We start from the raw sequence: 17,184 nt of genomic DNA, 5'->3' as shown, positions 1-17,184 counted from the left end.
GGATTTACTACGGGATTTTTACAAACAGCCCAAGTCAGCTCCCCCTCCACTTTTCCCTCGGGCCGTCCTTGTGAGTGTCTCATTGCCCTTGAAAGCACGTTAACAGTCAATAGTCTGTAGCCACACAGAGACCACAGAGTGATAGATCTGAGCGTCCTCATTCACATCGGGTTTGAATGGCGTAATTTATCATTTTCATGGGCAACACAGCTTCAAATATTTTCCCAAGCATTAAAAACGTAATTACAAATGAGGATCTTACTGGCTGAGATTTTCATAAATGGAGGCACAATACGTCTTTGAGTGAGAAGGTGATTTTTTTCAGAGCTTGAATCTGAATGTGCGGCTGCAGAGCCAAAGAGGGGAGGCTAAAACCACCACCAGGAACATGGCAATTATCCTGATTACTGATGCTTCGAGGCTTCTCTGACCCCAAAATCCCTCCCTGTATCTTTCTCGCGCTTTTTTTTTTCCTCTTCTTCGCTGAGATCTGTCACATTGCACAGGGCCCCTCAGCCAGGCAGGGAGCAACCATGTATAATCCAACAGAAAACAAATCCCCTCGATCAAACACAGCCCAGCTTTTAAAGCAGGCCTCTGAGCCCGGGCGCCATGGTGTGGTGCTGAGGCCCTCCGAGATGCTGCGGAGGCTGTGATTTTGCAACCCCCACTTCGCCACCCCTCCACCACCGCCGCCTACAAACCCTGCTGTCCTCCCCTTCAACGCCAGCCCGTCCTAACCTTCAGTTTGTTTAAGCACTGCTGAACCCTGTTGGCCCCGGACAGGGGGAGGGTGGGCTTAGATAATGACATGCCATATGCCACTCTGCCTCTGCAGCTGAGTGAGCCACGCACGGATCAGCTCAGGCACAAATCTATTTGAAATTTAATTCTATTATCCTAATATGGGCTAAGCGTCCATTGTCCAAAACGGGAATAGTGGAATGGAGCAGAGATACAGGGGCTAAGATGCATCCCATCAATAGGAGCTCAATTAATGTGTGTTAAGGACCAGGGGGGGCAGACAGTTTGGAGCCAGTACAGTAGAAACTGTGGCAACAACGCCAAGATGTCAAAAATATCCAGACACCACCTTGTATTTTTAAAAACTGCTTTGAAACTGACATTTTTCTTTAAAAAGTAACATTATTTTCTTTATTTAGTATCACCTTTTTGAATGTTTTATTCAGTTGAACTTTGCTCAAAGGGGCCAGATTCCTCTCTGTGTCGAATAGGAAATCCCTTGCTATTTAAAAAGGGTTTGATTTCAACCCTTAGAGTGAATGATTACTCACTACTGGCTGTGTCCAGCAGCAGGCGTCACCCAATAGTCCCATTAGCAGCGAGGCCTGGTGCCTCAGACGTCCACCGGTGGGAAAGGCCAGACACCAGAAACTCCACCGCCTCAAGTGTCTCTTCTTCACTTCAACATCATGTGACAGGGTTTAATGCTCGGATGCAGAAGCCAAGCGGTGGGGATTTAGGGATGGGATGTATCTGTAAATCTGTCAAAATATTTCTACAAGACAGAAAATATGCTGGAATCAGACTGTGGCTGGGGTATTAAGCTGTTGAAACAACATGAGAAATTTCAGTGGAATGTTAAGGAGGCTTACTGTGCAAATTTAAGCCAAGGGGCTTGGTTTTCTTTAGACTGCAATCTTTGTCAGCCTTCAAAGACAGTGGCTTGTCTAGAAATACCAGTAGCCCAGAAAATGTAAGGCTCATAGTTAAGACTAGGTGAGGGTTGTCTTCAGGGGGAAGAGAAATATTAAATTATCCGTCTCCTTAAAAAGAATCTTCAATGTTGATGAATCATTTAAAATCTTCTGTTTTCTGTTTGCCCTTTATCTTTGGGTGGCCAAAGTGTAAACATTAAAATATGATCAATTAAAAAAACTTTTATCGGGGCTATATAAAACAGAACCTACGTCACACATCACGCTCCAGTCTGGAGTTACTGAAACAAGGGGCCCAATTTCCCACTTTCTTCTAGAGGACATAGGTCAAAAAAATAATGACAGACTTCAAAGCCAAGATGTGGCCTTCTGAATATATTCTTAAAGAAATTTATTTTACACCTCAAAACAAAAATAAAAAGAATAGGGATTAGGGATGTGGTACATTGGGAATGTATTGACAACTGTAGTTTACATTTTTTTGGTGTAAGCTCAGAGAAAAAATGTTAATACAGTCATAATAATTGCACTTCATAAATCTAGACTGATGCCAGTGTTTCCCAACAACAAAGCGGCGTCTCTCTCGCTCTCTCTCTCTCTCTCTCCAGTTAATAAATTCAATTTACCATAGAAATTTGACTGACAAAAGAAATGCTAATTTAAGACCAGAGGACTGCTGCACTGATCCAATTTTTCTCTTTCACTTGAGTCCCACAAGGCAATGAAACATCGCAGTAATTTAAGTGCAGTACATTCAAGGGAATCTCACAGTCATTATAAATATTTCACTGCTCTGAATCATCAAGTTAAGACTGGCCCAGGCTAAATGCATCCCTACCATGGGGCTGAAATGGACAGGGAGGAGCAAGTGGGCATCGTCTCATTTCGTCTGACACCAGAGGGTAGGGCATGATTGTTTTCATTTTGTTCTCCTTTGCAAGATTGAGGGTAGAAGAAGAGTAGGATTTTACATGTGTGTCTGCCTCTCTCTGCCATTATGATAACCCCTGACGGAGGAAGGGCCTACAGTACTACAGTTATAAAGGAGTCAGGTGAGAACTTGATTTTCTACTTCCTCCAGTGAATTTCAAAAGCCTCCAATAAAAAGGGAGTGAGATTTACAAAAGATCTCCTGTACATTACTCAGATATGATGTTCATGGGACTGCTGAATCCTTTTGTCTCAGTCATGGTGGTAAAAAAATTTGTAATGACCTGATAAAAATAAAGAAAGTCTGAGGATTTTGAAGAACACAAACTAAAATGAACACACGCGCATGCACTCAGCCACATACACGCATTAACATACACATAAGGTTATGTCGATAACCCCCCGATCACATTCTTCATTGTAACATTTCTTTTTTTGTAGGTTTTTGTGACATTTTCCATTTAAATAAGTATTTCAAGATTTATTGTAGATTCCAGTGTTGGTTAGGATAAAACAGAAGAGCTCTCCAACCAGGTTCTTACAGAACTAATGCAGCGACTATGTCTCACACCAGGACATAAGAACCTGCACATCAGCTCAAAGAGGAATTATTCAATCATAAAACAAAAGTGGAAAACAAAAGAAAAAATAAAAGCATTAGAGACACTTTCCCCCATAGCAGCCAATGCATATAATAAACCTACAAATATATAAAACAACAAAAATAGGTTCAAGTTTTTCAAGTTTCTTAAATATATCATATCCAAACTACCCAATTCCAAACTTCAAAGTTAACAAGATTCAAGCAGTGCAATTTATGTATCAATTATAACAGCAATAATAACTAATATTGTACTAATTCAACCTTATGATCCTTGTACACAACACCCGAGTACTGCCTATAATCTTATTCTTCTTGCGTATAGGTAAATGTATGCGTGTGTGTGTGTGTGTGTGTGTGTGTGTGTGTGTGTGTGTGTGTGTGTGTGTGTGTGTGTGTGTGAGCACTGTTACAGAGTTTTGGATTTTGAGAGCAGCCCTAAACGTTGGCCCTTTTAAGACCATTTCAGTGACAACCTACACAGTAGCTTCATCCTTAGTATTTGGAAGGGGGGTACAAGTGGCGTATGCACTTCATGTCAAGCTATGATTCTTGTCAAAAATGTTCAGGCAAGTTAAACAACCAAATAATAATTAAAAAAACACAAAAAACAAGAAAAAAAAAAAATCAATCCAAAATTCCTATTGGCAAACCACACAATGGAACATCTGGAGAATCTTGAAATCCCTTTTCTCTCCCACTGGCAATCACTATCACCTCTCATATTTGGGATTCCCACTGCCTGCCTTGAAACCACCAAACCATAGGGTCACACAGCACAACTGCTCTGGTCTAAGCTCCCACGCTAGTTAAAGCCGAGTCACTCGTAATAACTCCGTACCCCCCCAAAAAAACATCTTGTTTTTTTTGTTTACTTTGATTTCTTCACAAATTCACAACTCTTGATTCGTCTCCTCTCGTCTCCTTCTTCCTCCTCTATCTGTAAACAGGGAGGCGGATGTGTGCATGCTGGTGGTCCAACAGACGCGGCACAGACACAGTCTCGTAGCCTTTGCCGAGCATCTGCTCCTTGATGCAGGGTGGGTGGATATCGTTGATCAGGTACTCCAGAGACTGCAAGCTGCTGCTTAGCACAGATGAGTTGCACATGCTCTTACTGGGCAGGCTGCAGCACATGCCTCCCCCGCTGTCCACAGCCGGGTGGTTGTGATGGTGGTGGTAGTGGTGATGGTGGTGGGGGTAGCCCATCTCTCTGTGCCCTGTGGCAGGTCCTCCTGTAGAGGTGCCCAAAAGCTCCTGGGGGTTGTAGCAGTCACTGTCAGGTGTCACCAGCACACTGTTCCATGGCGGGGCAAAGTATTGACCCACTGAGAAATTTCCATGCATACCCACGCAGTTCAAAGGGGAAGAGTTGACTTTGTCCAGGCCGCCTCCTCCGCTGGCACTGGCTGTCATGTGATAAGGTCTGGAGGAAGAGGAGGACACTTGGCCGGCCATAATCCCTCCCCCTGGAACACAAGTTTCGGGCGACTTGCTGATGGCGCCCCCTCCTCCACTTCCTCCGCTGTACATGCGGAGCACAGCCTGTTGTTGCTGCTGATGCTGCTGCTGTTGTTGTTGATGATGTTGTTGTTGCTGTTTCTGCCAAAGGATGTAGTCCATACCTTCTGCGTACACACCAGTCTTCATTGCCTCAGCATTTTGACCCGGCAGTCCTGTCCCTGTGTACACCATGTTAGCCTGGGGACCCATTCCGACCACATAGCCTCCACTTGAGGAGCTAGAAGAGACCCCCATGATGTTTGTTCCCTGCTTGGAGGGGCTGGAGTTTGATGATCCAGCGCCAGCCCCTTGACACACCTGCTGCAGAGCCTGGGCCTGGCAATGCTGGTTGATCTGGTAAATGATGCTCTGGATGGAGGGGAGGTTGGACTGTGTGGGCAGGGCCAGGCCTCGGCCCCCTGTTACTGGAATCACTGAGCCAGCTACAGTGACATTTGGGGGTACCGACAGTCCAGGTCCTTCTGGAGGCTTCGAGGGCCCAGTGTGGTATACCATTTGGCCGTGGCCACTGGCTAAAGTGCTATTATTAGGGGGTGGGTATGGAGCAATAGCTATGTGGGCTGGAGAGAGTTTAGTCCGTCTGCCTTCAGAGTTCTTGAGAACGCCTTTTGAAGGGACAAAGGTGGAAGTTGATGAGGATGGGGAGGAGGCCCTGTCGATGGCGAGCAGGCCATTGTAGCCCCCTGTGTGGATATTTGGGTAGGGGGTGTAGCGTTGCCCTGTGGTGTCATATCCATTCACAGTCCGGTTAAGGTGCTTGTGCTGGGGAACCCTGATGTTGGTGGGGAAGATCTTGATGGCCAGAGGGTTGTTGGCCGTCCTCTGAGCGAAGGCATCAAGTTCTGCCGCAGTGGGGTAGCGGGGGGAATGCGCGGGTACCAAAAGCTCACCTACGAGACAAACAGAGAGAAAAGCATGAGTGAAATGGATGAGTAAGATGTCTAAAAGAAGAGAACAGCAGACCAGGAGTTTAATTACCAGAAACATCTAAGGAGCTGGCAGCAATGGCAGCCACAGAGTCAGATCAATCAATCAATTGCAATAATCCTGACTTCGCTGCAGCAGTTAAAACCTGGCAACATCCCAGTGACTTCATATAAAACCCACTGAAAAATGTCAGTGTTTCTACAAGAGCAGGTGAATAAAACCAGATGTAAACAGCTGACACGCTGCAGAACGACCAAAGCAAGAGTTTGCAAAGTGTAAGTCAGGACTGACATTCATTTCTGTTCCATCACTCCCCTCCTCCATGTGAGATTTCTCTCCATCTCATTTTCACACCCTCCTGTGGAAGTTCATCCCTAGACAAATGGATCTTTTTAAAAACTCATTCTGTCAAAGCCTGGTACCTTAGGCGCTGTTAAATCAGTGCATTGTGAAATTAATTCAGACTCTCTTTAGCATTGAATTGGGTTAGCCTTGGATACCAGGCAAGGAGGGATGAAGGGGAGGGGATAAAAGCCTGTTTAATTGCAGTGGCACAGTTGAGATTTATAAGTGGTATCACTTACTGGGTCTTACCCTTGGCCACAGAATTTCCACATTTATTCAATCTAGGAGAACGTGAAGAGAGACCCTCACAAAAAAAAAAACGATTAAACATCTACAGGGAATTACTAGCCTGGTTAAGGTGAACTATATCAGAACAGAGCCAAGTCAAAAATGTGCTGCAATTTGCAAACCTGCAAGGATAACACCAAAAAACGGTTTGTCGATGACATTAAACAGGACAGAAACATGTTCAAATAAAATTTAAGACAAGCTTATGTTGTGTTTTTGTTCTTATGAACAAATCTATACATGATGGAACAGACAAAAGGCAGGTGCACGCTATTAACATACATATAAATGCGCTGTTTTACTGTTTGCCTAATGAAACCAACCCAATTCAATTCAGCAGTGCACACGTGGCAACTGAGACTAGCTATAGCCTTCGCGCAATGAACCAGGGCTTCACCATTGTGAATTGAGGTGGCAAACAGGAAAATGGCAATTTCTAAAAACCCCACCATGTGTCATTGTTTGGGGGCTGGGCATAGAGGTGAGGGGCTGCGGTGAGATTGGATTTAAACAACATTATTCAGGCAATTTCATGGCTACTTAGCTCAGTGCAACAAAAAGGGTGGGGGGGCTGGAAAAAGAACTCAATTTACAAGCAATATATCAGCTGCCACAAATGACTTGCAACCCCTTCAAAAATGTCATTTTTATGCAAAAGCTGACAAAATACACAAAAATGTACTGCCATAACTGTGCCGTCAGCAAATGTCCTGGCGACACAAGGAGTCTGCAGGGTGCAGCCTGTGACTAGGACTCACTTCATTTCCATTGCAAAATAAGTCACATCTCTTATTTTTCAGCTCCCATTACAGATGGCGCTGGGTTTTCATTTCAACAACCCCATGGGTCTCCCACTGTACAACTGATTACATCTACAAGATCCATATCATGAAAGAAATAAATTAGGAATTTAACGACTGAGAGACTGAATTTCCCAGAAACCAGATTTAGTGCAAGACCTATTCCGGTAAGTTTGGCTACTTCCGCAGACAACATACTTTCTAAATTAGAAACATTTCAGCTCAAATTAGGATTTATATTTCTAAAATAAATCAATGAATAGCTTGAATTTAATGTCTTAGTCCTATAAACAGTAAGCGAACCTAGTGCCATCCTAATGGTTTAGGCAGAGAGTGCCAGGCCAGCCTATCTGAGATCTAACCAACCTTACTGAGGCAAAGCTGCTTCCCTGGTGACAGCAGTGCCATTCGCTTTGATGTTCTGACTCGCACTGGAAAACTGACAGAAGACTTATTTCATTTGCTCAAAAGAGAAAAACATGCTCATTTCAAAGCACATTGCTGGTCCACATGCAAATGGAATGGCACATTTTTTTCTGATCTTCTTTACATGGGGGCAAAAAAACATCTTTGATCATCACATGGTCTAAATGAGGAGAGATAGTTGGCTTTCAGGCATATCAAGGGCCTCTGCCCTGCCGCCCCTACACACTTCCAGCTGCAATATGCCCATCATTCCACCTAATTACTGCCACATGAGGAAAAAAACCTATAAAAACAGCCTGGAAATTCATTAAAGGGTGGCTAATTCTATTCCTTCTCACTGGCTGAGTCCATATTTTCCATGCCTGAGCCTGCATTTCTTCTGAGAGAGAGGAGGAAGCCCTCGCCCTCCGTCTTTTCCCAGCTTGGCCCTTGTTTGTCAATAGGCAGAGCCTTTGGCACACCAACCTGGCATCAAAGGGTTTCACACTTCACAGGCCACAGGGATTAGAGGCCTTTCAGGCCTACAAAACCCATCTCAGCTCCACAAAAGCTTCCGGTTATTAGAACCCACAGGCATAAAGGAAGAAGAGGAGGAGGAGGAGGCAAATGAGCATCTGGATGCTTCTGATTCCAGCTTCTTCTTTAAAAAGTTCCATGGTATAAATTTTTATAGCAAAGTTGATTACAGTAAGTATGGCCACAGACCGGGGCGTAATTTCACTCTCAAACACACTGTGTGTTTGATGTGCAGGGGTCCCCACATCTCTCTCCTCCAGAGCAGTAAGTCTATAAGTGAGGACATGGAGGTTAAAGGAAAGAGTCTCTTTTGGGCTGACGCTCTGTGACTTATTGGTTTAGGCTGCAGTAGATCATAGCTATGAGCAGCAGCATACAGATGGTGCCGGCTGATAAACACCCTCTGAGGCAGCCAGCACTGCCCCCTTTGTGTGAGCCCTCACCTTCTCATAAGGTAGGGGGTTTCCTGCACCTGTGCACACTCTCCAGCGTGCATCCTGCATGCAAACACAATGTCTAAAAACAGATAATAAGGCAGGCATGCGCACACACACACGCACGCACGCACGCTCACACACACACACGCACACACACAAAACCTGCATCTGCAGATGTGTGTCTCATTTGCCATCAGTGAAGCATGTTGTTATCCTCTGCTCAGCGCTCTCTCATGAAATGTAGGGCAGGGACAACAACAGGTGCCTGTGCGGGCGACAGCCTGCAATGCCTCCTGGGCTAAATGCTTCACACTCGCTTCATTTCGACATACGACAGCCTTGTAAGGATTAATTATTTCCCCTGGGGATGGAAGAATATGCTTTTTCCCTTCCTGAGAGCAGGAGGCTATGTGCACTCACAAGCACATGAAACAGCTTATAGTAAATGAACAGGGAAACCTGGGCGAGCACTGCTTTTGCAATAAGTGAGAAAAGAAAACTTTTCAACATGAAAGGAACGTAAACAAACCAAGCATATGATTGAAGCGCATTAGAGATGAGATAAAAGCTCAGGCAAACACATGCATTCGGTCTGGGAGATCACGCGCCAGGGAGCGGAGATGGCAGGGAGGCAATTAATGGGTTGACCTTCGTCCTTAATCACCCAGTGCCTGGCACACAATGCCCATGTGTCAGAGCAGCACATCTCTAAATGCCACCCCTCATTAGCACGATGCACGCAGTGAGAGAGGCTATCTGTGGAGTGTTACACTCTCCAGCGGTCAGACAGAGATAGCGGGGCTGGGATAGGATAACATGGCAGCACAGACCCAGACTGAGCTGCAGCAGGCCATGATATGATCTAGAAATCCCATTTCACTCACAGGATGGGCACTCTCCTTTCTCTCCATTTTTGATTGGCATGAAACTCCCCAAGCGCAACGTCCTTGGTGTACCCGGTGCTGTCACTGTGATTGTGTGTGTGTGATCGCATGTGTGTATCTGTGTGCATTTAGTGGTGAAGGGGGTGCCCAATTCTGAACACTCAATTAACACTACTTTAATTAGCCAGCAGTACACTTTGAATTCTGATGAACTAATTTCCTTGGTGTGTGTGTGTGTGTGTGTGTGAAGGGGGGGTTTCTGGTAAAGATGAGGTCCACTGGGTACAAAACAGCAATAAAGAGGGAACTGGTAAGATTAGACTGTAAAAAAAAAAGAAAAAATCCATTAAATTTTGTGCACTTCTTCCAAGTGAGAGGTCAAATTGTGTTGATCACTATAAGCCAAGGCAGACGAGAGAGAGAGAGTGTGAAAGCAGGGAGTGAGGTGAGGTGGAGGAGGGGTGGGGGAGACGGGGAGTCAGAGGCTGTGTGAGAGTACGGCACCGAGTCCAGAAGACCCTGAGAATGCTTTGCATTTTAATTAGAGGTTTAAATGAATAAGGAGAGCAAAAAGTCTGGGAGAACTGCCTGGAATGCCCGTTTATTAGTGTTCCGAGTGTTAATATTATGAGCAGGTTGGAGAAGTTTTCTTCTTATTAGTGAAGAAAACGCTCCGACACATCAAAAAGACCCTCAGCCTTTCCTCACTCACTCCTGCAAGGCTGGATCCCTATTTACCGCACGCTTTGATCCCCTCAGACCATGTTCGCCGGCAAGCAGGGGAAACGAGTGCTTGTTTAGATGAAGGGAGAGGAGTGTTTGGTTGAACTGCAATTAAGTGTTCAGAACAACGTGCGCATAATAAACACAAACTTTGGCCAAACAAAGAGAGCAGACTGTGCTGAGGTTAGGGCAACAAAAAAAAACGGATTTGAGATTACAAGAAAGATGAAGGAAAATAATGAGCTTCAGTCCAACATCACCCACAATCTCTGACAGACGTGTCCCCGTTTTCAGACATGAATATCTGGACAATTGGGTCCGGACATTATCCATAGTTTACCTTTTACATATGGAATGCACCAGGTCAGATGGGTTAACAACAACAAGGAAATCTCTCCGGAAGGGTTCAGGTGAGGGGTTCATGGTGCAGCATGCAGGAGACAGGACATGTCGTATTAATTCTGCAGCACAACATTCTCATCCTCTGCATTCTTTTGTTTTTTCAGTTTTGCATCTGTCACCTTTCAGAAACGCCAGCGACATCCCCACTTGCTCGCTGTGAATTCTTTCTAAACAATATTCAGCGGTTTTCTCAAATGCGCTCCTTCATTAGAGTTTCTACAAGTGGGCTGACAGAAATAAGTCTCAAACATTTGAGTTCTCATGTAAAACCCCTCTAGATAGTGTTCAGTGCATGTCTGAAAGCAGCTTGACAGTCCGTGTTAAATGTGTGTGAGCAAAGGGACATGTGGGTTTGCTGGGTCTACTTTTAATCTTTACTATTTAAAAGTTGGAGATAGTGTGTTTCAGACATAGCCCGTCTTGTGCCACATTCCCCCACTAAAGGACACTCCGACCCTACCCTCATTGTAACAAAGTTAATCAGATTAATAATTCATGGCTCTGGCAGTCTTCAAATCCTTCACATCAGAATCCCTCGGCTTGGAAACAGTTTGACCTGTCAAATGCGTTGCAGCTTAAGATTCGACGGCATTGTTCCCGGGAGGAACCCTTGACCTGTGGCTATTGTTTAGCTCTCAGCAGATAGGATCATTGTCTATGACGTCCTCTCCCCACCTCGGTTAGTCTGCCGTCAAAAGGATGGGCATGCGGGGAGACGGGGTGGAGAGGGGTGGGGGGCCGAGGCAGCTTCGCGTCCTGAACAATACCTGCCTTGTGCTAATGGAGGTGTCATCTGGCACAGGGCTGATTAGTCAGCGATTACAGCCAGGCCTCAATTGCCGTGACAACTGCTGCAAACACAATGGGCCCTGATAGAGCCAGCTGTTTGGTCCTCTGCAATTAACCCTGCATCCCACTCGTCTCCGGCAGTGCGCTGCCTCTAATTGACTATCGGGCTCACAAAGCAGGGGCTGTCGGCCAGGCCCCCTGGACGTAGCCCCCCGCCCCTCTGCCAAGGTAGAGATGATAATAATAGAGGCGTCCCGTGGACTCGGCTGCCACTCAATCAAAGCCTCGCTACCCCACAGGAGCTTCCTGAGGAGAGAGCGCATGTATGAGCCAGCGATCAACAGGGTAGAGCAGCCTTGCAGGGGGCAGACATGTTGAATATGCCCTCAGCCAGAGTACTAATCAATTCAAGTGCACGTGAGGGGAAAGGGAACCCTGCTGCTTGCTTGATATCAGAAAAGCCATTTTTAGGAACACTCATCTCCCTCTGTTCATCTCAGGGCTGATTTTCTGTGCAACAACACGGGGAGGGAGGAAAAAAAAATCAAGGCAATTATTTGTCAGGCCTTCGCTATCTATAATTGCAAAGATAAAAATCAAACTGCAATGATTTCTCCGAGGATAGAGCTGTCTGGATTCGCGGCTGCTTGTGTCATCATAATCATCAAACAAATGCATATTCTAAGGCAGAGGAAAAGAAAATGGGCTGCTCGCCCAACTTCTCTCTGTCGCTCATAATTCTTCATGTTTATTATTAATCACTTGGCTTATTGATAGCAATTTTTTATGTATTTTAAACCAAACTAGATCCACAAATAAACCTTAAACAAGTTTTATTTTTCAGTTGCATATGGTTACCTTTTTTTTTTAATCAAGATAATGAGAGGAACCCCAATAAGAAGAAAATTACACATTTAATAAAATGACTCACTGTGTAAATAAAAGCTGTGGCTTTTCAACAGGGGGTGCCATACTGCAATCCCTTATTGGGCCTTTAAACCTGCCAACATGTTGCACAAACAGCAAGGAGGATAATGAGAAGGTTAAAGAAATCTGCACGCTGATCCTCCACAGGCACGCAGACATGGTGCTTGTCAAAAAATGGATTTAATCGTTAAAAGAGATTTAAACAGAAAAACTTAGACAAAACTCCCAAATCTAATCCTTCATTTCATTAAAGCTAATCTTATCGGAGATTTAATCTCCCTATTTCCTGCACAGGCAGATAGAAGAAATAGCAAATTGAGAGCCTAATTCTGGCGTCCTCTTTGCACAGACTGCAGCGGGAGGTCACTGATCGAGGCTGCAATGAGGCGATAGATGCGTCTGTGTTAATACAGTATGAGATAAGGTCCACAGCTCCGGATGACACTGGGAAGGAGCCGAAGAAAAACAAGATTCACTTTCTGCACAGTGTTTACAGCCTCACATGTGTGTATAACTCCATGCTGGACAATGGCTCCAATCAGAAGCTGCTAATTAGGTTTCAAGTATGAAGGTTTCCTCCCAAGAAATGTGAAATATTGCACCAGCAGAACACTGTCATGTTTACATTTTCTCGTTAGAATTTATCTCCAAAGCCAGATGTTACTGAATCAGCCATGAAAATTAATTAGCTGGTCCGATGTGGCAACCTCGTGCCCCTTCCAGACAGACCTGGCTTTTATGGGCTGTAGGGGAAATTACTGTGAATTGATTGATCCTGAAGGACTCCTCTGTACACAGGGACTAGCAGACACACACACACATACGGAAACACACACACACACACACACACACACACACACACACACACACACACACACACACACACACACACACACACACACACACACACACACACACACACACACACAGAAACACACACACCTGCAGATCCTGCCAACAACAGCTGATTTAAACATTTTACCCTCCACATGAGCCTGACATCCTTTTCTTTCAGTGCCTACAACATCAATAAACATGAAATGTTAAAATCTATAAATCTAAAACAAACTGCAAAAACGTTCTTTGTTTCTTTTTTTTCTTATTTTAAAAAGCAGGTGGATTTTTAGGATGCACACTTAAAATCAGGTCGAGTCAGAAGGACAAATCTCTGACCTCTAACATCCACCATCCTCTCAGACGACAGTTGCACCCTCTGACCCATAAAAGCATGGAAATTACAAATGGATGAATTCCCTCTGCATGCCTCCTTGATCTTTTTTTGCCGCTTTCTCTCTTTTTCATCCTCTTCACCTCCTCTCCCTTTTTTCCCTTTGTGCTCTTCCTTTGCTACATAACCCTTTCTGTCTCTTCATTCCCCCCTCTCTGTCTCTTCCGTCTCCCTCTCTGAGTAAGTGAGTTTCATCTGGGGTGCTTGCCGGGCGAAATCACCTCAGGGCGAACACTTTATTATCTGTAGTCAAAGCGTCACCACAAATACCATTCTACACACACAAGTGTCACTTTCCATTTGTCTGCACTCTGGCTGCATTAGCAGAGCCTCGCCGGCCCAGAGCCTCGTCTCAAACACGCCCGGCAGAGGAAAACTAACAGCGTGGGAAAGCACTCGTCCTGCATTCCTCGCCCATTAACACCACTGGCACCACCGGAGCAGACCCACTGCCTCCCCGGGGAATTAAAAACATTATCATCAGCAATAACCTTGGTGAAGATCACTTATGAAACGGCAAAAAAAGGAAGATATTTAGGTAGATATCTTACAGTCTTTTGTGCTACGTTTAGTGCAAAATATCACAATTGAACGAAACATGCGCAGGATCTCCCTTTAATTCAAATCAGTGCACGTGTTAATTACTGATGATGCATCTCAGCGTCCAGCAGAAACAACACCAGCGGGTAGATTATGTCCCATCTGAGCAACAAAGGAATGCAGGCCAGCAGCACCCATGTCTTTTGTGGGACACCCCATCACCAAACAAACACCGAAACTGGGGCAACATGTTTACCTCACACTGCACACTGCATGCCATAAACAAAAAGGGCCAAAAACAAGAACCAGCTCAATGTTTGCTCCCGTGAGAGCCAACCCCACCTCCTCCTAGAAAAAAGGGAATTTCACTAGAAAAATATAAAAATCTGAAAAATGTTATACTGCGATCAGAGCCACAACCTCATTTCAGAGTTTCACTAAGGCACTTTCCATTTCTAATAAGTTATCGGCCTGGATAGGCGACATAATAGATTATAAATGGGGGAAAGAAATTACTATATTCATCACAAAACTGCTCTCTGTTTAATAATCAAGTTTGGCTAAGGGGCTTGAGAGGAGAGCATGGTGGTGTATAGATGAGGGGAGCGAGGCCCTGGTTTGTGGGCTGCCTGTGATGAGCCAGCCCTCGGGCCTGCCTGGGCCACCCTCATTGTGCATACAGCATGGTCTAGAAAGCAGAGCTTTATCAGCAAATACCCCGAGTCAGCACAAGCAGCGGGGTGGTTATGCGTTGCGACTGGCACACCAGCTGATATTGTCATGTGCGATTAGGCCTGTGCTCATGAGCCTGTGAACTCATTCCTATGGCATCAAAGTCAACCCCACCCCCTACTACCCTCCATTTATATCCCTGCCTCTCCGCTGCCCTCTCCTCCTCCTTCTCCAGCCTTTTTTCCATTTTACACTCAGCCCTGTCACTTCCCAGCATACCCTCGCCGAACCCTGTGAAAAGCTGTGCTCCGCTGCAAACACGTACCAAGGGAAAATATAACAACAAGCTAGACTGGTTTTTATTTCCAAAACAAATCTCTGCAGCTTAATTTACTCCATTCAGATGGGTCATCCACGAGTTAGAGCCCAGCGAGTTCACCAAGGAGCAGCCGGTGCCAGACTTGTTTTGTCTCGGTGCACCTCTTCAGATGACAAGGCTGATAGAGAGGAACAAAGACAGAGCCGTGGAAGAGAGAAAGACAAACTGTGACGCTAGTTATGGGGAAAGATCACAAAGAGGAAAACAGAGATTAAACCATTCAGCGATTCTAAGAGCGGCACAGGACACAGAGCCAAGACAAAGAAACACAACAAGCTGAAATCCTGACCTGAAAGATTTATGTCAGGCCTTCCCTTTTGTGTCTTTAAGAGAAGATGCTGTGCTGTGACACTATTTCATAAAGGGCTACATGGGCAGCTGAGAGCCAGCAGCATTCACAGTCATGCATAAACTCAAATGGACGCGGTAACAACACAAACACACAAACAAACAACACACACACACACACACACACACACACACACACACACACACACACACACACACACACACACACACACACACACACACACACACACACACACACACACACACACACACACACACACACACACACACACACACACACACACACACACACACACACACACACACACACACACACACACACACACACACACACACACACACAGGTTTAAAGTAAAGGACCCCAGAGGTAGAGATTGTGAGCGCACACAGAGATAAGAGAAGGAACCAGAGCGGAGAGCCGAGGAAAAAAAAGGGAGAGGGAGGGAGAGATGAGGAAGAGGCTGGAGGCGCCTGGGCAGGCCTGTCAGACCGGAGGAAGCGCTGGTGCACAGGCCTGCAGGTAAATGGAAGAAGAAAGGCGCCTGCAGGCTGCCTGAGGCAAGCCTGGGCCCTTCTGTTCTATCATTTAGGAGACAAGTCCTCCACTGATTCCCAATTAATATTTAACACTGCACAGACAACAAGGCACTCTGCAGTACACATGCCAACGAGAGGAGCAGGAGAGGAGGGGAGAGGAGAGGAGAGGAGAGGAGAGGAGAGGAGAGGAAGAGAGAGGAGAGGAGAGGAGAGGAGAGGAGAGGAGATACATGGGTAAATTTGAAAGATTTAAAACGTCAGTTGTGTTTTGGAGGCAGGGATTTAGTAGAAGCAACATGTTAAAATACTTCTTTTGTTGGAACCTGTAATTTTACTAAAGATACATTATATGTATTATGTAACAATGCTTTGGTAAAATGTCGAAAAAGGACTCAACCTTTGTTGTATATTTCGTTGACTGATGTGTACTTACATTATCCAAAATGTTTCCAACAATGTTCAAACCCACAGAAATCCCAAATGACGGTAACAGGATGTTTCAATTTGTTTGCCTTTTAATTACCTCATATCCACTTTAACTAAGTGGCGTTGGCTGTCTTTGCTATTGGTAATGGTGGTAAGAACAACAACTCCCATGATCCCACGCTGCTTCAGAACATCATCAAACTAGGTCTTTTGTTCCCAGAGCAAGTTACATATTGTACGTTTAATCAACATACTATCATTGTATATATCTACAAGACTGTGTGGAAACAGTTAGTTAGCATTTATTGGGTGGCTTTTCTGTCTCTGAGAGTGGATTTGGGTTTATTGGGTCAAACCTCACTCACTTAATCAAGCAACACTTTTATTTTCAAGTTCAAAGCTTGGCAGCGACAGAAAGTTTTCAACAGCTTCACAAATAAGACGCTTGATGCTCCATGATGGAGTTTACAGTCAGAGACTTGGGTTTGCAGTGTTTCCTCTGGGGTTAGGGTTAGTAAGAACTGGTTGCTGGAAATCTTTTCAAAGGTCTTGAGGTCCAGTTAAATGAGCATGTCAGAGTTGGAAATTGTAGCCAGAGGTCAGCAAAACCAGCAAATAAAACTCAAATTAAACCATCTCTGTAATCTAAAATGACGATGCCCTCGAAGCGTGTGAACACGGTCTTCATGAGAATGAGCCTGAAGAGGAAAGACCACAGAAACTGTACTTAAATGTCCCACAGGAGCGGTGATTTGACCATTGTGCTGTGGTCAGCATCCTCTGCCAAACCCTCTGTACTATTAGAGCAGACTCACGAACCACATTCAAATTTGGTTCAAGTTCACGACTGGTTTGGACGAAAACACCAAACTTTTCTGCTGTGGGCTCTTTGGTT

General features: G+C 45.0%; 1 protein-coding gene across 1 annotated transcript in view; it reads right to left on the bottom strand.

Moving 5' to 3' along the window:
• Positions 1-2,053: 2,053 nt before the first annotated feature.
• The window catches only part of fam222aa (family with sequence similarity 222 member Aa), a 48,943-nt gene continuing 33,812 nt past the window's right edge, over positions 2,054-17,184 (bottom strand). Inside the window, exon 4 of the mRNA XM_035166948.2 lies at positions 2,054-5,624. Coding sequence (XP_035022839.1) covers positions 4,147-5,624 — 1,478 coding nt within the window. The 3' untranslated portion in view covers positions 2,054-4,146. The remainder of the gene's footprint in view (positions 5,625-17,184) is intronic.

This window comes from Hippoglossus stenolepis, chromosome 9 (genome assembly GCF_022539355.2).
Source record: "Hippoglossus stenolepis isolate QCI-W04-F060 chromosome 9, HSTE1.2, whole genome shotgun sequence".
In the NCBI taxonomy this organism is placed as follows: domain Eukaryota; kingdom Metazoa; phylum Chordata; class Actinopteri; order Pleuronectiformes; family Pleuronectidae; genus Hippoglossus; species Hippoglossus stenolepis.
Note: the sequence above shows the minus strand (reverse complement) of the source record. Positions and strands in the feature narration are given on the sequence as shown.